We start from the raw sequence: 21,720 nt of genomic DNA, 5'->3' as shown, positions 1-21,720 counted from the left end.
GCTGACCATTGTTCTTCTTATAAATCCCAAGATCGTATTGGCTCTGGCCGCTGCAGCTGTACATTGTTTTGACGGTTTTGTGCTTTGATGAACAATGATTCCTAGATCCTTTTCTTCCTCTGTCGATCGTAGTTCTCTTTCACCAATTTTATATTCATATCTAGCGTTCTTCCTCCCTAAGTGCATGACTGCACATTTGTCAACGTTAAAAAGCATTTGCCAGTCCTTGGACCATTGGTACAGTCTTGCTAGGTCTTTTTGCAATATTTCTGCATCTTCATCGTTGTTGACTTTCAAACATAATTTGGTATCATCTGCAAACTTTGAAATCTTAGAGACTATTCCTTCGTCGATGTCGTTAATGTATATCACAAATAATAGCGTTCCCAATACCGATCCCTGAGTCCCCTATCTTGTTACGTCTATCCACTTCGAGTTTATTCCTTTTATCCGCACCTGTTGTCCCCTATCTTTTAGCCAATTTTTTATTCATCGTAGCAGATTTCCTTCTACCCCACATGCCTGTAACTTTTTGGATAACCTTTTATGTGGCACCTTATCGAATGCTTTTGCAAAATCTAAATATATTACGTCTACCGAGTTATCCTGGTCTAGGTTAGCATAAGCATCTTCAAAAAAATCCAATAGGTTAGATAGACAGGATCGTCCTTTTATAAAACCATGTTGGCTGTCATTGATTATGCAGTTAGAATTTAAGTGCTCGACTATATTTCTCTTGATAATTTTTTCTAATACTTTACATATAATGCAAGTTAAACTAACTGGTCTGTGGTTACTAGTTTCGCTTCTACGTTCGATATGGCGTGACGATAGCGTCCTTCCAATCCTTTTGTATATCTCCTGATCTTAAAGAGTCATTAAATATTTCGCACAGTGTGGCTCCTACTTCATGTCTTATTTCCTTTAAAAATTTTGGGTGCATCTCATCCATTCCTGGAGTTTTATTTTCTTTGAGACTGCCTAGTATTTCTACAACCATCTCTTCTGTTATGTAAACACTTGTAAGCATCCTTTCTTGGCTTCCCCCAAACAATTTTTTGGCTCCTTTATGTTATTTGTATTTTCTTTTGTCAGCACCGATCCAAAGTAGTTATTGAGCATCTCAGCCATTTCTTTTTCTTCCGTTACAATGTTGCCATGATCAGTCTTCAAAGACCCCACTTTATCTTTCCTTTTTTATTTACTTCTCATGTAACTGAAAACGCTTTTACTGTCTTTACTTATGTTCTCATTATTATTATTAGATTTAATTGAACTAGGACTTCTATAAATGAAAGAATGTGAAAATAATTAAAAAGTCCATAAAACTTGATGCATAAAAATTCTTTAAAGTCAATACCCAAATCCACCATATGTGATTTTATTTCAGTCTTATGGTAGCAGAAAATTCCCCTATAACTTGCTTTCATGAAATTTGCTTTGTAAAGTTTGTAACTTTTTCTAAATAACTATGAATAATATGTTTAGCATTTTTCTCAGTAAAAACAATAATATCACTCAAATTATTACAACCATCCAACCAAAATTTAATTTCATTCATTTTCTTTGTGATACAATAATCCAAATTTGAGTAATAAATATTAACATCAAAAAATTCCGATAAATGTAATTAAATCCGAAATTATTTCGAAATTTAAAGACAAAATAACCAATAAAATATATACTATATACCATATTTTTTTTTTTTTTGGTAACAGACTGTTGTTAACGCAACATTTCAAAAATTCAACACTACTTTCAACATTGTTCAACTATTTTATATTTTTTTTAATTTATTAATTTCAGAGAAATTAGACATTTTATTGTTTTTTAAGAATTTTTATTAAATAAATTTGCAAATAGCTATTTCGAGTTATAGATAACTCATATTCAGTGCATTATATATAAGGTATGTAAGATATTTGATAAGAAGGAACAAGTAATTATTAATTTATATAAATAATTTAATTAAAACAGAAAACCAATAAAATAAATTTAATAACTATAAACAATATAAAACGCGATTTTTAAAATTTTAACGGCAATTGTTGTTGTTGGTGTTGTTGAATTGCAATGTTTCAACTTTTTTATATTTCTTCTTAATTTATTAATTTAAGAGAAATTAGACATTTTATTGTTTTTTAAAAATTTTTATTAAATAAATTTGCAAATAGCTATTTCGAGTTATAGATAACTCATCTTCAGCGCAAATATCAGTTGCAATTGGAACATCATCAATAGTGACAACCCTAACAACAACAACATCACAACGCCAACAACAACATCAACAACAACAGTGCCAACACTGTAGATACCAACGCAACAACCCACAGCGCAAATATCACTTGCAAATGGAACATAATCACAAGAAGCAAGAAGAACCACAGCGATGACAATAATAATAATAATGTTAACAATAATAATAATAAGGTTTTTAAATATTGTAAAAATAATATTAATAATATGTAGTTAATTAAATAAATTAATTCGCGCTTCTCGGCTGAGCATTGATTATTTACCTTAACAACCATAATATAAACAATTTTGCCGTTAAATCGCGTTTTATATTGTTTATAGTTATTAAATTTATTTTATTGGTTTTCTGTTTTAATTAAATAATTTATATAAATTAATAATTACTTGTTCCTTCTTATCAAATATCTTACATACCTTATATATAATGCACTGAAGATGAGTTATCTATAACTCAAAATAGCTATTTGCAAATTTATTTAATAAAAATTTTTAAAAAACAATAAAATGTCTAATTTCTCTGAAATTAATAAATTAAAAAAAATATAAAAAAGTTGAACAATGTTGAAAGTAGTGTTGAATTTTTGAAATATATATATATATATATATATATATATATATACATATATATATATATATATATTTTTTTAAATTTATTTGCCCATTTTGCATTTATCAACTTTTTTATTATGGACTCAACACAGCGTAGTTTTTGACATTCATATTTATTGTGAAATTGTGACATATTAGAAGCTGACAACGTTGTTTCAGCTAGGTAGCCATCATCAGAACCTAAAACCAATGAAATATAAGAAATTTAATTAAAATAAATGAGAATTAAACGAATTATGTAAATTATTTGGTGGACATGACAGATAAGATATTAAAAATAAAATTGGAATTGAAAGTGAAGTTAAAATGGTACCTTGCGAAGGATGTAACCTAAAAGATAAATTTAATACTAAAACATGAAATTAAATAAAAGTTACTAATTAATAAAAGGGTAAAATAAATGAAATAAACTGGAAAGTTGGAAGAATAGGAAATAAACAATACGTGTGTGATGAATGTGGTGTAATCACTAGTATAAAATATTATGGAACGCTAAGTATATTCTACACAAATTAAATGCATAACTAAGATTATGGGGTTATAAAATGTATGTAGGAATAAAATAAACTAAAATAAATAAGTTAGTAAATAAAATGAAATACGATAAATGTACTATGAATTATGTAATGGGAATTAAATTTAATTAAGACTGTAATAGAGTAGTTAAAGATGTAAGTGTAGTAGATTTCCGACGTACACTTATAAATTGTGTATTGACCGGTAGAAAGCTGTCTGCCTGCGAATGATATTCATATCGTGGTGATACAGGAAAGTACGGTTGCTCACGTACAACGTTACACAGTAGAGCCTGATCCCGGTATTGAGAAAATAGTTGTAGGATGTGGTCGAAACTGCTTGATTGCTTGTTTAAAGTGGGTTTATGTTTGTTGATATACAGGGCCTCACGGATTTTAAGTCGACCAGGATGCATTTCAGTGTCAAGTATCGTAGTATTCAAAACCAAAATGGTCCTGTTGAGAGGCATATGGTGTTCACTAACCATATGGTTCTTTATTGCACCGTCCTGTATATGCATTGTAAGTCTACGAGAGAGAGTAGTACGTGTGTGACCGATATAACTCTCCACAACACTGTGTGGCATAGGGCATATAAAACGGTACACAACATTTGTCCTCTCTAGCGTAGGTGTTGGTTGATTGTGACTATTCCTTATAACGAGGTTTGATGTACGACTAGTATTGTAATATATGATGAGTTTTAATTGATTGTTATTGTCGCAGACGGAGATGTTGGATTTAACGATTCGTTTAAGTTGGGTCTCATCCACTTTGTAGTTGTCGTGCATTTGGTTCATGTAATATAACGGTATCTTCAAAATAAATTTGAATGTCAAAAACTACGCTGTGTTGAGTCCATAATAAAAAAGTTGATAAATGCAAAATGGGCAAATAAATTTAACAAAATATGTATTAATGAAAACCTCGTTCCTAAATATATATATATATATATATATATATATATATATATATATATATATATATATATATATATATATACTATGCTCTCTCAAGTACGGTTGGCCAGTACGAGTACGCGTCTGGAACGAGTTAGGTGTTCAAAGTAATGCACCTTTCGGTCGTGGTGATAGATGGTGTACTTTATGAACTCGTACTTGCGGAAGCAGGTCGGAAAATCTTACCCATATATATGTATGAAATGATAAAAACAAACTTATGAATATAGAATGTATCAGTTGCATTAAGTAGAAGAAAATCGATTAAAATTAAGATAATTAAAATACTATAAAGTAAAATATAGCAATAGTTACAGAAAAAATGAAAAAAAGAGGAAAAAACAAATGAAAAACCAGCATACATACAAAATTAGCAGTATTGTACTGTTCGTTCATAATTACAGAAATATTTACATTTATAAAGGGTAACATACATTCACTCCTTCATGTACAACATATAAGAAAAAAAAGATTGCACAGCATATATACATACATAATTACCGAGATGGAACAGCATATTTTATGTGGGTGAATATGAGAGGTTTAGTGGCGTTGAATGGTTTAATGCTCTTGAGTCTGTGAGCAATATCTGCAGACCTTTCTTGATGATTTGATTGATGTAGGGAGTAATGCTGAGCGTTGACGTGAAAGTGATACCTAGAACTTTAAGCTTATCAGTGTGGATGATTGAAGGATATTCTGGAGGAATAACTTTTTTGCGATTGTTGTGAATAATTAGTTCAAATGGATTTTTAAATTAAGTGAAAGATTGCTCTGCTTGGATCATGTAAGAGGTGAGTCCAACCAGTGGCGCAACTGGGGGGGGCATTGGGGCAATTGCCCCCCGAAATATAAAAAAATTATTAAAAGATTCAGTCAAGGGTCAAGAATTAGTTTAAAATATATATAATATGAATTTATTAAAAACAACGGCTTTTTGCAACTATCACAAACGTACGTTCGTTGTAATTATAGAGATAATTATTTTTGGTAAGTTGGGTAAGTATAGTATAGTTATTATTGTTTTTTCATCTTTTATGATTTTCTAGACGCAAGTAACGCTGAAAAACATACAAAATTAAAAAATATTTACACCGAAGCTGTTGAAAACCTATCCAAAATCACAAACGTAAATATCAGTCGTATCATCAGAATTGTGTAAAAATTTCAGAAGATTTTTTGAGGCATTATGAGCAAAGGTCTAGTGGTATTGAAAAGCATTTGCATAATGGGTATGTATAGTTGTTATCTCACGATCGGTTATTGTTCGAAATAATATCTGGTCTGGAAAATTAACTTGTCTTGTTTTCGAACGAGTGCTTGTTAAGCTGTGTCTTATGATGCTATATAATTATTTTATTTGCTCCCCCCCATCCTGAAAGTTTGGTCTAGTTGCGCCACTGAATCCAACTCAAATTGTATGGTGTTTGAGTTTGATAAAGAGATTATGAGATACTTGTAGTCTGCGTGTTTTATGATTTTGTTTGACTGGTGTTGTGGCTGAAGAGTGGATGCATTTATGATGTAAGTGGGAACAATAACGGAACCTTGAACTACACGGAGTTGATTGTTATTGTTGTAGAAGGTTTTGAATTGAAAATATGTTGAATATTTTCCATCAAGTAAAAAAGCAATTATGAGATTATAGATGTTATCAGGTAAAGAAAGAGAAGCTAGATTAGAAGCAAGTGAGAATACTCACTTGCTAACTAAAATATCAAAAGCTTTTCAGAGGTGAACAAACTCATTAGTATGTGTCCGTTGATATGGTAGCAAAGTGGCTGTCGAGGGCTTTTGCTTTGAGATTTCCAGACTCTGTGGATGATTTACTTGCACCCCTGGTTTTGTTGACTAGCTTCCACATCTTTTTCCCCGCCACGCTTGACATCAGTGAATGCTTAGGAATTGTGATTGATGCGATCAGTATGTATACAAAATCTTCAATAAAATGTGTCAACTTTCTATGATAGGTGTTAGTTATTTGAGCTCATTAATTGCTTGTTCTGTTGAAAAAATATCGGAGACGTGATATTTTGTAGTCGTTTAAATATATCTCTACAGATATGTGTTGACGGTTGGGTTGGTTCAGGCTTATTGAACAGAATGTTTGGTATCTTTATTTTTAAGAATATTTGGTTGTAATCTTGATCCCTTGTGCTTTTTGCTTTTGCCAAATAAATTATTTTTCAATTCAATTCAATTTAACTCAATAGTCAGACGCTACGTGAAATTGCCATTATCTTTCTGTTCATTGTTGTTTGGAACGTTGGACAATAATTACTCTTTGAAACAAATTGATCAAGTCATAAGTAGATTAACCAAAAAATATCATGAAAATGCACAAAATATACATCAAAATAATGCAATTACTGACAACGTATAAAGAAGATGAAAGAATTTTAAAAGGAATAATACGCAGAAACGTAGTAGCGTCAAATCCAATTAATAAAGTTGTTCTTCGAATTTACTATCAAAATTTAAAAACATCCCAACTAATCATGAAAAATAATTGCCTTCCTGCAACTAATCAACTGCAACAAAGTCATCTAATATATGAATATAAATGCTCCGTCGGTGAATGTTCGCACCGCAACAATGCTTCATATATTGGAATGACAACTACCACATTGTCAAGCATCTACCATGCATCTACAAGATGGAGCAATTAAACAACATTATCAACAACAACATAACATCACTTTAACACGACAAATGTTAAATAACACGCAAATAGTTTATTGCAATAACAACATCACAAACCTGAAAATAGCTGAATCAATTTTCATACAAAACAAAAATCCCTCCATGAACATTCAAGTACAGTCAAACCACATTCTACTTTCAAATAGACTACTAAATAAAAACAACAATCATTATAATTATAACAACAACAATTACGACAACAGCAATAATTATAACAATGTTATCACCAACAATATTGATGATGTAAACAACAATCATACCAATAGTGACAACTTTAACAACAACATCAACAACACCAACAACAACATCAACAACAACATCAACAATAACAACAACAACAGTGCCAACACTGTAGATACCAATGCTACAACCCACAGCGCAAATATCAGTTGCAATTGGAACATCATCAATAGTGACAACCCTAACAACAACATCAACAACACCAACAACAACATCAACAACAACAACAACAGCATCAACAATAACAACAACAACCCACTTGCAAATGGAACATCATCACAAGAAGCAAGAAGAACCACAACGTTAACAATAATAATAATAATAACGTTTTTAAATATTGTCAAAATAATATTAATAATATGTAGTTAATTAAATAAATTAATTCGCGCTTCTCGGCTGAGCGTTGATATTTACCTTAACCACCATAATATAAACAATCTTGCCATTAAAATTTAAAAAAAAAATATATATTACTTTGCAATAATAAAATGCACATACATAGCATGTATATAGTTTTATGTAGGTACACGTTTATTTAATAATTAGAATACGTAATTAACTATCAAATATTCAATCCGCGACCTCCTGTTAAATTGTTAATGTGGCCCTCTGAACAAAAAGCTCCATCTGAACTAAAAGGGTTAATGTGGCCCTCTGAAAACAACACTATAGAAAACAATACTAGTATAATATATGGTAACAAGAACTTCATCCAAATGAGAATTTTCGAAGCAATCTTCCATAATCAAAGAAAACCTCAAATTAAGCAGCAAAGAATAATAAAAACATCTTAGCGACCAGAAGAATATTATTATCCGGCCCGATTGATTACTTAACAGACGTAGTTTCACTTTTAGTTTTGCTTGCTTCGTGTTTTTAAATTTCTTTCCATGAATGTTTCTTTCTCCTTCGTTGCATTCTCGTCATTATTCTTGGTTTGTAAGAATTAATTTTTGTAATTATATTTATAAGCAACCTTTCTTGTTTACGCTGCACTTTTAAATTTAAATTGTATAAAAATTTAATTTTATTCATTTTTTATTGAGTACAGTAAAAACTAAAAAGATAAACAAAAATTGAAAATATTGTTATTTTTATTTTATATAAATATAATTATTTAATAAATAATCGATATTGTATTAAAATCAATTTAATAATTAATAATATAATAAGATCTGCACCTCCTGCCTCCTAGCCTTGTGTCTCATGCTTATCTTATCAACTCTCCTGTGCAGGTGCACAGTTTTATTTTTTTTTTTTCATTACATGAGCTGGGTAAGGTAAGGAAGGGTATGATGATGATGATCGGAGAACAAGAAAGTGTTTTATGAATATTATAATTTATAACTTTCTCTAACTAAATCCGATCATGAATTTGAATGGAGAAAAATAGGATTTGGCTCTATAACTTTTTCTTACTATTACAGTTACCTATTCCTGCAGCGTCAGATAGATCCCATTCCAAACAATCCTATTTCCAAATTTATAAAATTGGAAATATTGAAGCTGATCAAATTTTGCTAGTACAAAATTTATTGTCTAATATTTATGTCTTACAACATTCTAAACTAACTCAACTTATAGTTTTTTCTATATCACAGGTGAGATAGTGCAAAAATTTTATTTTACTTATACTCCAACTATTTGTAGGAATTCATTAAAACTTGTCATACAAAAGTATATGTATCTATGCAAATCTAAATTACCTTTTGTGTTCACTGCTTTTGTCACTGTCTATTCACAAAAATTAGATGCCGGGAAATATATGAGATTTCTGATTTGGTTAATTCATCTATATGTTTTGTATTAATTTATATAAATGAGTGGTGTAAGCTGGGATATGCTTTATATATTCTGTAGAAAAGTTTGGTAGGTTCTACTTAACCGCCGCCTTTTATTGCAAAACTATTTCGGTAAAACTTAAAAACATGCTTATATAATTTAACTAACAGAGTAATAAATCATAATATTGAATTGATAATTTGTAAAAATCGAGCTTTTCACTTAATGTATGAGGCAGCCAATGTAGGATACAGACTACAGCACTGGTAACTAAAAAATATAATACAATAATATAATGCAATAGATCTGCATGCTTGGAGTGCTGAGTTTGTTCAGAAGAGATATAGTCTCCATGGCTACAACCTATTTATCGGGAACTCATTCAGTGGCTTATGTCACTGTTCCCAATGAAGAAGTCGGTCAAAAAATTGCTAGGTCAGGTCAGATCAAATATTGATGATGTTTATTATTCATGATGATTATTCTTTTAATTTTTTATTCACATAAATTTATATCTCTTAACATTAAATTCCAGACTGCTGGTAGAAAAACAATTAGCAGCATGTGTCAACATGATGCCCAGAGTCAAATCAATGTTGGTTTTTTACTCATAATAAATGTCACAATACAATGATTTAATTATAATTTCAGATACAGTTGGAAAGGAAACATTGAGGAAGATAATGAATTGCTGTTGGTAAGGCCTGCTCAAACACAATTGCAACATTGTATGTATTTTCATTCATTTTCATTCATCAGATTATAAAAACAAGAACATCTCGCATTGACGACCTCTCAAAATTCATCAGGTTTGCTTTTTTCAGGTTCAAATTTGTTGTTCAATATATAATGTCATAAATTTAAAAAAGGGAGAATCATCCTTATGAGGTTGCTGAAGTTATCAGTATGAAGGTAGTATTGTTTATTACATTTTATGCCAGACTTTTATTGATATTTCGTTCTTAACCAGAATGTCACCAATATTTATTACAAAAGTAAAAAGGCATTCATTAACTTTTAATTAATTGGCAGATTGACAATGGAAACCCTCCATACCTTGATTGGTTGTCACAATCTGTTCCCGATAAATAAAACATCCAACACATCAGCCACTAAAACATTTAATTTCTTACATATTTGTTAAATTTTGTTCTTTTGTGCACAATATATAATTCATTAACGGTCGTTACATTTGTTTATTCAAGTTGATGTATTCAGTTAGTGGCATCCACACGTTTCTGTACAGAAATTCAATGAAAAATGATTTTGAAGGTTCAACGTTTTTCAATCTTCAGCCAGAAGAGAGTAAGGGTTATAACTTTCGCAGTAATTTTTTGCATCATAGTCACTGCTGCTTTCCTCATCATCTTCGTCTTCCTCAGTTTTGCTAGTATCAGTTTCGTCTTTGATGCCTGTAACTCCTTTGTGCATCTCTTGAAGTTTTAAAATTTCATGTGTCTCTGGGTGATTTGTCCATTCTTCTGTAATGCAATTAATTTGATCGATTATTTACGAGGTAAAACTAAAACTCAAGCCTCATATATAAGCATTGATCGCAACAAAGTTATATGAAAACTGCTGAAATAAAAATTTACAAATGAATGATCTTGCCTTTGTTTTTTGAGTAGTTCATTGGTCTCATGCACAAACAAATTCTTCCTTCACATGCCGTCCTCAGCAGATGATTGGCTGCTCGGTACACATCGCTACGAGCTGCACGCGCCGTTACAAATCCTCTCATTTCCGCCCATGCTTCAGAATTTATTTCATTTCAAATAAATTTAATTTTATATTTTAGTGTTCTGATGATCAATAACCAATTATTCGACTTATTTATTGACTAAGAAAAAGTTAAATTGCACTTTCACTATGGAAAGCTTCTTTCAAATAGTCTTCAGAACTAATGGATACGCAATTGAAACCGTGAGAGTTAGTTGCGGCTGAGAAATTGATTATGCCAATTTAACGTAAATGAAGCTGCATGTAACATACCTACAAAGGCAGAACCCTACAGCGAATAATTCGGAAGGATTATATTTTATTAAATCTCCACATATGAGTTGAGTGTTGAGAAGGGATAAAAGGGTCGGGATTAGACGAGCGTTTGAATTCGAGGTTGAAGGAGTGATAGGAAGGGGTCGTCCGCGATTGGGATGGAGAGAGCAGGTGGAGAAGGTCAGAGTGAGAGCGGGGTTGCGTGATACTGAGGCGAGTGACAGATGTGAATGGCATCGAGGGGTATTTCGGTTTCATCATAGGTAGCCAAACGGCAACCCCCGATCTCGGGAAAAATGTCGTCTAAACGTGTGTTGTTGTAAATCTCCACACAAATAATTGTTATAAATGTTGTCCACAAGAGTAACATTTTGTTAATTTTCATTGAAAATACCGGTTTTAATTTAAAAAAATGTCAATAGACCAATAAAACTCACGGGTCCCATCTACAAAATTCCTCGCCGTACCACACCATACTTACCATCGCATAACTGATAAGCCGACCATCTCGGAGCTTCTTGTTCATTTGATTTTGCGTCAGGATGTTTAAGCTTGAGAATTTGAGGGAGTGGAAGCCTCTCTGCCAAATATCTAACCGTGGTGTATGGCTCGCGAAGTTGAGAAATTGGGTAGATGCCAGCTAAAACCTTAGTCATAAAAACACAGAAAATAATTTATATTAACTGCTTAGTTAAATAATGAAACACGATTTCACCGTTTTCATTTAATACTTTCTTTTGTAAATAACCAGTAAAACAATGAATGCATTAATTAGCGAAACTACTTAACTAACCAACAAAAAATTATCAAACTGATGAAAAAAACTTATGATCACCTGCATTGGTTTGCAGACAAAAGATGGAAAGACAAGTCCAGGTGAGTCACACAATTTAACTTGTTTAGTGAGGAAGATGGTTTGGAAGTACTTAGTGTGACCGGGCGTTCGAGAGACACTGACTACCTAAAAAATCGCGCGATTGTAAACGTTAACATTATATGAAAAAACGATCAAAAAGTTGGTATGAATGTGAACGAACGGATGCGCACTATAACCAGTTATAAAGAAAGATACGCTACATGCATCATTTTAGTAATAATTTAAATTCTGTTCTGAAGTTAGCAAACCTCTAAATGTGATAAATAACAAAATGTATGGAAAAAACGGTGTTATACCTTCCTGCCCACTAATCCATTGATAACCGAAGACTTACCAACATTCGGGTAACCTGTCAGACGAAATAAATAAATATATAGTTTTTGTGACAATGACTGGAAGCGGATTAAACGATTGTAAAGGAAAAGGGAAAAACATTTTTTGTTTAAGGGCCACTTGAGAATTATATAGGTTTTAAAGGATTACACACACTTACACACGCACATACAAACGTTTTTAATAAGCTGTTTAATAATGTCTTTTTATAATAATTATAAGCCCTTAAATTTAGTTATTGAAATTACGTCGTCCACCAGGCAGCAGTTTACTGTTTTTGAAAAAAGCAGCACTGCATTCCAATAAATATGTTATTAGGGGAGCCAAAAACTGAAAATACTTGGCGACATTTTTTTCATTATTGTGCATTTTTTTTGCCAATTAAACAGGGAACGGTGTCTTTATTGCATTACAGTGGTGTTTTAACGTAAAAAAGTAATTAAACAAATTATTTTGGCTAAATTTTTACAAATATACAACAAAATGGTTGACTTTTGACAGCGAGGGACCCGTAACCTAACCAGACCCCTTCCTAAATTCAAAATTTAAATAATAAAAAAATTTAAACGTCAAAATTAAAAAATTCCATAAATAAAAGAATGCACATACCACAACAACCTATGGTCAAAATATCATTTTGGCAAAACTGATATCTCTTGTGTTGGTCATATTCATCCTTTCCGTAATCGAGCTCTTTTTGAGTGCCGTCAACATTTCCCTCATTATCATCTTCCTCATCGGTGTTTTCATCATCGCTTTCATCAGTGAATTCATTAGGCATAGCATCAAACTCTATTTTTTCTTTCCAGGATGAAAGATCAACTTGAAGAATGAAATTTTCTCTTTAACAAAACTAATTGAATGATTTTCCAATAGAATCACTTACTGAAACTGAAATTTCTTTATATCTAATTTATTAATGACAAAAGACTAAAATTGTTTAGACAGAAATTGATTTCAATGCGTAAAAGCTACATAAGAGAACCGTAAAGCTGCCAAAAAGCATTTGATTTGAAACTTTACAAACGTTACTTTAACGCAATTTAATTTTTTAAATGAAAGTTAGTTTGAACATAACAGAACCATATTATTTACAAGTATAATGTTCAATAACCTTTGCCACAAACAATTTGCTCGCAGACTTGTAACAATTGTTTTGGTCCAACGGCTGTATAGTTTCTTCTCATTCGCTTTTTCTGTACAGTCACTATGGGAAAAATCAAGTTGTAACGAATTTGAAAAAGTTGTGAAAACAATCTATACAACCCATCATTTATTGATTTATTTTTGTATCAATATAATTCAATGTATAAATTTCAATGAAAAAGTTTCAGCTAAAAATTATCTTGGGTGGCAAGATGGTATAATAAATAAGGACCTAGTTCTGGGTTGCAGTGACTCGTTCGAATGCAAAGATATTTCCACCTATCATACGCATACGCAGAGTGCGTGACGAATTGATTTGTACGTGCCCACGTTGCGTGATGAGTTGATTAGTGCGTGCTCAAAATGCATGATGAGTTGATTCGTGCGTGCCCACTTGCTCTGCGCCTCGTTCATATTTGTGAGTTATGCAACAATAAGTGATGCAACAAGAGTGTGTAACAATTGTTATTATTTGTAAACATAATCATAAAGCTTACTCTGTTCAAAAGTTGAATTCAAAAATTTTCTATCTTCCTCATCTTTTGGAAGCGATGTGAAACAAACAACATGCAGATCAGGAAATTTATTTAGGAAGTAATATTTCCAAGCAGCAACAAGACTTGGAGGAGCCAGATCTATCTTGTTTAAGACAAGAACCACGTGTTTGCTCAGCTCTCTGATATGCTTGTACAAGGCAGGTGGGAAGTGGATAGCCTGTTTGGTTTCATGTTCGTCAACAAATTCAAATGTTAAAGTAAAAGTCGAGTGTTGAAGTTTCAATTAATGTCCATAACATCAAACAAGAAATACAAAACTTATGAATATATATCACCATCACTCTTAAGTGTTAATAACTTGAAACTAATAAAGAACATTCGGACAATGAAAAAATGTTTTGATTTATAGGAGAAAATAACGCAATAAAATGAATACAATTTCATCGACAGTATCAAAGGCAAATAAACATATGAGAACAGTCTACACATATAATTAAATATTTGAGACTGTGGTACCTACCGGATGTCTGATGTCAGTGATGAGGAGAACGACATCTGACATTTCCAGAACTCTCCATAGTTGCCTCCAGGTTTCCAGATTTAATTCAACATAGCTCAATTCATCGTTAGCATGCTTTCCAAACATGTCATCCAAGTAATTCTACAAATATACAGTTGGAATGAACTGATTAGAATGAAAAGAAAAATTTCAAAATATTAAAACCATGCCTGCTTACGTCAATGACCAACCGAATCTTTTACAGACCTTAAAGTATTTTTCTTCATTGGTCTCTAGTGTCTCTCGACTCAATGAATAAGTCCAAACCGGCCTTTTTGGCATGTCCAAATCTATTCATGACAAAACTTTGTAATGAGAAAAGTGACCACACTGAAACATTTTCAAAAAATAATTAGAAGATCTGCAATATACGTAGAAATTGGTTGACTTATGATAAAAAGAAATGAAACTTATGCATTTCAACCTGAACTGTAGATTTCATCCAAATTTATTTCCAAAGCTTCCTATCTTAATTGAAAATTTAACAATAAAAAATCTTGAATGCATTATTTAATAGGTAATACCAATGAATGTCAAAAATGTTAATTCTTGTCTATTACATAAAAGAATAAATACAACAATTTTTTAAATCGATTGAATTGCTCAGGTAGTTTATAACCAGCCCTATATATATATATATATATATATATATATATATATATATATATATGTGTGTGTGTGTGTGTGTTGGAAGGAAACCATATAATATACAGTATTGTATGAATTCTACCGAATTGTTTGATTTTGTTTTGCCTCTAGCTCCAGGGAATGACGAAGCAATCGCCGGTAACGTTCTCAGGTTTTGTCGGGTGGTTATAGAAATACGCGTAAATGTTGGAAGGAGACCATATTTTATACAGTATTGTATGAATTCTACTGAACAAAACTCAACAACTAGGTAGAATTCATACAATACTGTATAAAATATGATCTCCTTCCAACATTTGATGTTCTAGTAATAAGTGAAAGCAGACATTTCACCTCCGAAGATGTATCTCTTCGTCGAGCAACACCGGATGGCTATCAATGTTTTGATGCGGCCCGGGAACTGGTAAAGACACCAGCTGTTCTATCTGGTCCTCATGGTGGTGGTGTGGTTCTTCTTATTAAAGATTATTTTAAGCCTACACGAATGGATTTAAATTTTCGCCCACAAACCATTGAATACCTATGCATCTTTACATATCCAAAACCCTCCATCAATATAATGATAATTGTCGCATACAGACCGGTTCAACGCCAATCATGAAATCATTCTTCAACGAATTTCGTGAATTTCTTGAACTTCTTGCTGTTCTCAACGGTCAGATTGTCATCATGGGTGATCTAAACATTCATCCTGAGGACCCCCAAAGCCTTCATGCGTCATCATTTCTGGCACTTTTATCAATCAATCAATCAATCAATCTTCGTTTTGCGTCCAGAGACCCGGTTTCCCGAGGTAGGACGTTTTTCCCTTTGCCATCAACTTTTTGCGCCAAATTAGACGATCAGTTGTATCCATTTCATTTAAATTTAGAGCTTTCATGTCTTGCTCGATTGTTTGCGACCAGGACTTCTTTGGACGGCCTTTGGGACGTGTGCCAGGTACTTCAACATCTGCAAGAGAAGTTATGGCACCGTTTCTACTTCGTTTGACATGACCAAACCACCGCAGACGGTGTTGCTGGCATTCGTCCTTTATATCATCTAAACCAGCACGACGCAGGATTTCGGTAGATTTGATGTGGTCCTTTAGACTAATTCGTTGCATCCATCGGAGCACTTTCATGTCAGTTCGTTGAAGTTGTTGTTCCATTTTGGTTGTCATTGGCCATGTTTCTGCACCATATAACAACACCGGACGTATCACAGATTTATAAAGTCTTGATCGTAATGGTAGTGGGATGTCACGCCACATCAATATAGAGGCAAGGAGATGCCATTTATTTCAGGCTGCACGTATGCGTGCTCAAACGGCAGTTTCAGCTGTTCCAGTACAATCCAGAACATCCCCTAGATATTGAAACGATGTGACTTTCTCTACCTTAATGGCTTCAAAAACAGTGGTGACACCACTGGCTACACTGCTGACACTTGATCGAATTGTTACCTACACCAGCTTTATAAACTGAACAGGACCATCGCCCAGTAGCTGTAGATTGGATAGGTTCACCAATGTTCATTGCTTTGGTTTTGCTGATGTTGACTTTGAATCCATGATCGGCGAGTGTTAGATTCCAAATGTCACCAGTGCGTATCGGTTTTGTGATTTCTTCCATCACAGTTATAAATAACAGTGGACTGAGAATCGAGCCTTGGTGAACTCCAACGCCGATGACAAATGCATCTGTGTTTCCAACCGTTGTGCTGACAAGAGTCTTAGTATTTGTATACATTTCCATCACAAATCGAACAAGATATTCTGAAATGAGTTGTCGACGTAGACTCCACCTGATTGCTTCAAGGGGAACTCGATCAAATGCTTTTTCAAGGTCTACAAAAATGTGTGATAGTTGTTGATGCTTTGCGAGGTACTTCTCTTGCAGTTGCCGAAAGATGTGAATTGCATCAATTGTTGATTTCCCCGCTAGAAAACCAAATTGATAATTTCCGATTGTGATGCACGACGTTAATCTTCTCTCAATGATTTTCTTGACAATTTTCAGGGAGTGTTCTAACAGACGTATACTCCGATATGATGAACAGTTCAACCTTTGTTTTTGTATAGCGGGACTGTCATGCTATAGTTCCATTCAGTCGGCATTGAGCAATTTCTCCAGATTTCACGGCAATGTTATAGTAACGTTTGGATACCTGCAGTACCAGATGCTTTGATAATGTCATTTGTGAGTCCAGAGGGCCCTGCTGCCTTTCCATCCTTCATAGCTTTCAGAGCTTCTGTAAGCTCCTCTACAGTGATGTCTGGAATCGGACCTTCGATGGGTGGAGCGTCAAAGTTGACATTGATTGTATTTGTTTCATTTAACAGACGGTTGAAGTATTTTCTCTACTGTAGCTTGATCTCATCTTGTTTAAGAACCATCTCATTTTTGTCATTTTTAATACATGAGGCACCAACTATTTCTTTTTTCGTACGCTTTGCTTGTTTTGCTATACGATACAGAGATTTCATTTGTTCACCTTTGCTTTTGGTGAGCCACTCTCTGCACTGATCTGTTCGAGCCAGTGCAACTTGACGTCTTGCATAGTTGTTCTTCTCACGGAAAATTTTACGGTCATCAACAGACTTTGATTTTTGCCATTGCTTGTATCCAGCTTTCTTTTCAGCTATTGCCTTTAGTACACTGTCATTCCACCACCAAGTGTCCCATTCATGCTGGTGTTTTGTACCAGTTTTCCCACAAACTGTAGTTGCAGCGTTTATCAAAACTGTTTTGTATGTACTCCAATATGTACTGGCTTGCGATTGGTGGTCTAACTGTGTGGCGACAATCTGTTGAAATTTTTCTCAATGAATATTGCTTTTCAGCTTCCACGTTTTGATTCTCCAAGGCATTTGTTTAGACTAACACGTTTTGATTCTCCGTTTCCACGTTTTTCCACTTCCACGTTTTGATTTTCTGGCACTTTTATCATTGTTTGGATATCAACAACATATTAATTCGCCAACGCATGTTAAAGGTGGTCTTCTGGATGTCATCATCACCAGATCATGTTTCGAGATTTTCAACGTCGAAGTCGACCCTCCTGTCATTTCGGACCATGCACTTATTTCATGTTCAATGGCTGTCATGGTTTCACCGCCCTCTCAGCAACTCTTCAAGAGTTTTCGGAGTTACAGGAAAATTAAACGAGATGAATTCAGGGATTCGATTAGAAAAAGTGATCTATGCTGTCCAAATACATACTCCGGATATGACACAAACACACTTTTCAACTGATATGAATCCACCTTCGGGCAATTCATAGATCAATATGCTCCTATAAAATGTATTAAAGTTCGCTCAAAATCCAGGGGTTGGTTTGATGATGAATGCTACAAGGTAAAACGTTCTACACGAAGATTTGAGAGAATATTATCATTCAACAAAAAACCCAGTCGATCTCAATCGCTGGAAGAGTGCGATAGGTGAAAAACACAAGTTATTCGTCAACAAAGAAAAAAATTTTTACCAATTGATGATTGTTTCAAACTCTCAAAATCCTAGAAAGCTATGGAACATCATGTCTACCTTGCTTGGGAAAAATATTTCTCCTAAATTTTCAGTCTCGTCAACCTCAGCTCAAGATTTCTTGCAACACATCAAATCGAAATCTGAGGTATCATTTGAAGGTGGCTGTCTCCCGGTTTTCACAACAACTCAACATCGGCTCGACATTTATATCAAAGATTATAGAAAGAATAGTCGCTCGTCAACTTCTTTTATACCTGAACAAAAATTCATTACTGCCAAAAGTTCAGTCAGGTTTTCGGCAAGCTCACTCTACCGAAACGGCGATCCTCAAAGTGGTTTCTGATGTGTGTGATGCAGTTGACATGGGCAATATAGCCATGCTTGCACTGCTGGATGTTAGCACTGCCTTTGATACTGTTGATCATGATGTTTTGCTAGAAAGACTCTCAGTCTCATATGGTGTAACAGGGGACGCACTTAGCTGGTTTCAGTCCTATTTGACAGACAGAATACAGGTTGTCAACGTTGAGGAAGGTGCAGACACAGCTACGTCAAAAATTACCTGCGGTGTTCCACAGGGCTCCGTCCTTGGCCCTCTGTTATATATACTATACACTGCTGATGTAGTCAGCGTTGTGGAATCATCAGGTGCTCGTTGCCATTTGTACGCTGACGACATTCAACTATACGGATCTGGGTATGCGAGCTTGTCCTGTCAACTCTCTACAACTGTCACGGATGCTGTAAAAGCAGTAGGAGAATGGATGACAGCAAATAAATTAAAGCTAAATATCAACAAAACGCAATACACGTGGCTAGGAACACCTCATAAACTCCTTCAGGTTGACGGGTTCAAAGATCCAGTGACAAATCTAGGTGTGGTTATGGATCCAGACCTTTCAATGAAGTGTCATGTAAATAAATTAGGTAAGAAATGTTTTTTCCAGCTACAAAAACTAAGAGCCATCAGACGATATTTGACAGTTGACTCGACAAAAGCTCTTGTGTGCAGTTTCATTTGTAACAGGATTGATTTTTGTAACGTGATGATGTATGGGATCAACCTTTCGCTACAAGATGATGTTCAATCAGTTGTGAACGCCGCTGCTAGACTGGTTGCTGGCGTATCAAGGTTTGATCCTATCTACCAATTCATTAGAGATGAACTGCACTGGCTACGCATGCCAGAGAGAGTAACATTTAAACTAGCTCTACTTGTAAGAGATTGTTTGACTGGAGATGCACCAATCTACCTGAGGGAACAGATTCATTCAGTATCAGAGAATCAATATAGGGGTCGACTACGATCATCAAGCCGCGTTGATCTACACATTTTTAAGTTCATATCTTCTCATTTTGGAAAAAGATTTTCAGTCGCATGTGCCCAGATTTGGAATGCGTTGCCTGCTGATCTAAAGAATTTCAACATCATGAGTCGAAGAAAATTCAAAAAACGGCTAAAGACTCATTTTTTCAACATTCAACAGCAAAGAATAGAGAGCGCTTCTGAAGTCAACTCACAAAAGGCGCTGTACAAATTCTGCAATACAATACAATACAATTTACGCGTACTTCTACGACCGACCGACAAAACCTAACAACCGGGCTCAAACGTGAGCAGCGATTGCTTTATCTTTCCCGGGAGTTAGCAAATTTTTAGCTTTTGAAAGTTTACGATTTAGCTTTTCAATATTTCTAACAGTAATATTGTAATTATTATCCAATCTATTAAAATTAATTAGAAAATCGTACAGGCCCTATTTCGAAATATTAATGATAATAATTTTTTTATGTACTTGCTATTTGATTGATTGTTGGAATGATGTAATGAATTCATTTTAGTGCCTAGCTAATGTTTGTTTTAATCTCCTCGCTGGCAAAGCAGAGATTCCACAGTTCAATTTGTTCTGTCAGTTGGGATGTGATTTGATCCACTAAAGTATATTTAACCTCACACAAAAGTATATTTAACCTCAAACTCACGGGAAAGATGCAACATCCGTTGTTGACTTTCTTGCTCGGAAGTTAGGTTACGTCGGTTGGTCGTAAAATAATTTTGCAAAAGCTGGAAGGAGACCATAATTGATGCAATATTTGATAAAATCTAGCAAATTTTTAGCTTTTAGCTTTTGAAAGTTTAAGTTTGAAAGTTTGGTATATATATATATATATATATATATATATATATATATATATATATATATAGGGGCACTGAAAAAGGTGGAAGGTTCAAAAGTAAGAAATGTGTTCATGTTGTGATCAATAGAACGGACGCAAGGACGGGGTTGAGTGGTGGTATTGAAAGAGTGGAAAGCTTTGTTTATTTAGGGGTTAAGCTGAACGCGGATGGAGGATGTTTGAGCGCAGTTACGGCTAGAGTTCGTGTGGGATGGATGAAATTTAGGAAACTGGGTGGAGTATTGTGTGGAAAGAAATGGTCAGTGAAGATGAAAGAGAGGGTATATAATGCATGTGTTAGAGCAGCGATAGTATATGGTGGTGAAACTTGGGTGTTGAGGAGAGAGAAGGAAAGTGTACTGCAGAGGGCTGAAAGAGCTATGGTGAGGATGATGTGTGGGGTTAAAGTGAAGGATAGGAGGAGTAGTACAGAGCTGATGTCAATGATGGGACTGAATCAGGACATTGTGACATTGATAAGGAGATCGAGATTGCGGTGGTATGGACATGTGCAGAGTGAAAGCGGGGTTGCGTGATACTGAGGTGAGAGACAGATGTGAATGGCGTCGAGGGGTATTTCGGTTTCATCATAGGTAGCCAAACGGCAAACCCCGATCTCGGAGAAAATGTCGTTTAAACGTGTGTTGTTGTTTGTTGTACATATGGGTCATTCTCTGTCAACTTGAACCATGGTCCACGCCCGACCATCTCCGATTTTTTTTAAATTTAAACAGTAAGTACCTCAATGTATTTCATCGACAAAATAAAATTTTTATAAAAAAATTTCAATTATTTTTCAAGTTATGAAGATTTTTGTGACAGCATCCCCAAATTTTTGAGCGATTTTTTTCAAAACTTGTACCTATGTAGAACGCTATATCTCTTGAACTAGCCAACATATCTTGATGAAATTTTTTGTGCATATCAGTGAAACAAGTAAAACAAAAAAATAA

The 21,720-nt window shown here is 33.9% G+C and overlaps 2 protein-coding genes across 2 annotated transcripts in view; one reads left to right on the top strand and one right to left on the bottom strand.

The window, feature by feature from the left end:
- Positions 1–4,449: 4,449 nt before the first annotated feature.
- Positions 4,450–10,156, top strand: HELRODRAFT_169296 (hypothetical protein; the record flags this gene model as incomplete). Its single annotated transcript, XM_009015133.1, has 10 exons — positions 4,450–4,510; positions 5,511–5,571; positions 7,246–7,584; positions 8,478–8,562; positions 9,369–9,499; positions 9,600–9,659; positions 9,716–9,761; positions 9,824–9,873; positions 9,934–9,976; positions 10,097–10,156. 10 exons carry the CDS (start codon positions 4,450–4,452, stop codon positions 10,154–10,156), a joined length of 936 nt encoding a protein of 311 aa, XP_009013381.1.
- HELRODRAFT_185395 (hypothetical protein) overlaps positions 10,027–21,720 on the bottom strand; it is a 17,910-nt gene continuing 6,216 nt past the window's right edge. The window contains exons 4-14 of the mRNA XM_009015132.1: positions 14,896–14,935; positions 14,679–14,761; positions 14,433–14,573; positions 13,913–14,129; positions 13,384–13,476; positions 12,879–13,091; positions 12,233–12,285; positions 11,895–12,020; positions 11,541–11,706; positions 10,676–10,816; positions 10,027–10,545 (exon numbers count right to left, since the gene is read on the bottom strand). Coding sequence (XP_009013380.1) covers positions 10,349–10,545; positions 10,676–10,816; positions 11,541–11,706; positions 11,895–12,020; positions 12,233–12,285; positions 12,879–13,091; positions 13,384–13,476; positions 13,913–14,129; positions 14,433–14,573; positions 14,679–14,761; positions 14,896–14,935 — 1,470 coding nt within the window. The 3' untranslated portion in view covers positions 10,027–10,348. The remainder of the gene's footprint in view (positions 10,546–10,675; positions 10,817–11,540; positions 11,707–11,894; positions 12,021–12,232; positions 12,286–12,878; positions 13,092–13,383; positions 13,477–13,912; positions 14,130–14,432; positions 14,574–14,678; positions 14,762–14,895; positions 14,936–21,720) is intronic.

Source organism: Helobdella robusta, assembly GCF_000326865.2.
Source record: "Helobdella robusta unplaced genomic scaffold HELROscaffold_15, whole genome shotgun sequence".
In the NCBI taxonomy this organism is placed as follows: domain Eukaryota; kingdom Metazoa; phylum Annelida; class Clitellata; order Rhynchobdellida; family Glossiphoniidae; genus Helobdella; species Helobdella robusta.
Note: the sequence above shows the minus strand (reverse complement) of the source record. Positions and strands in the feature narration are given on the sequence as shown.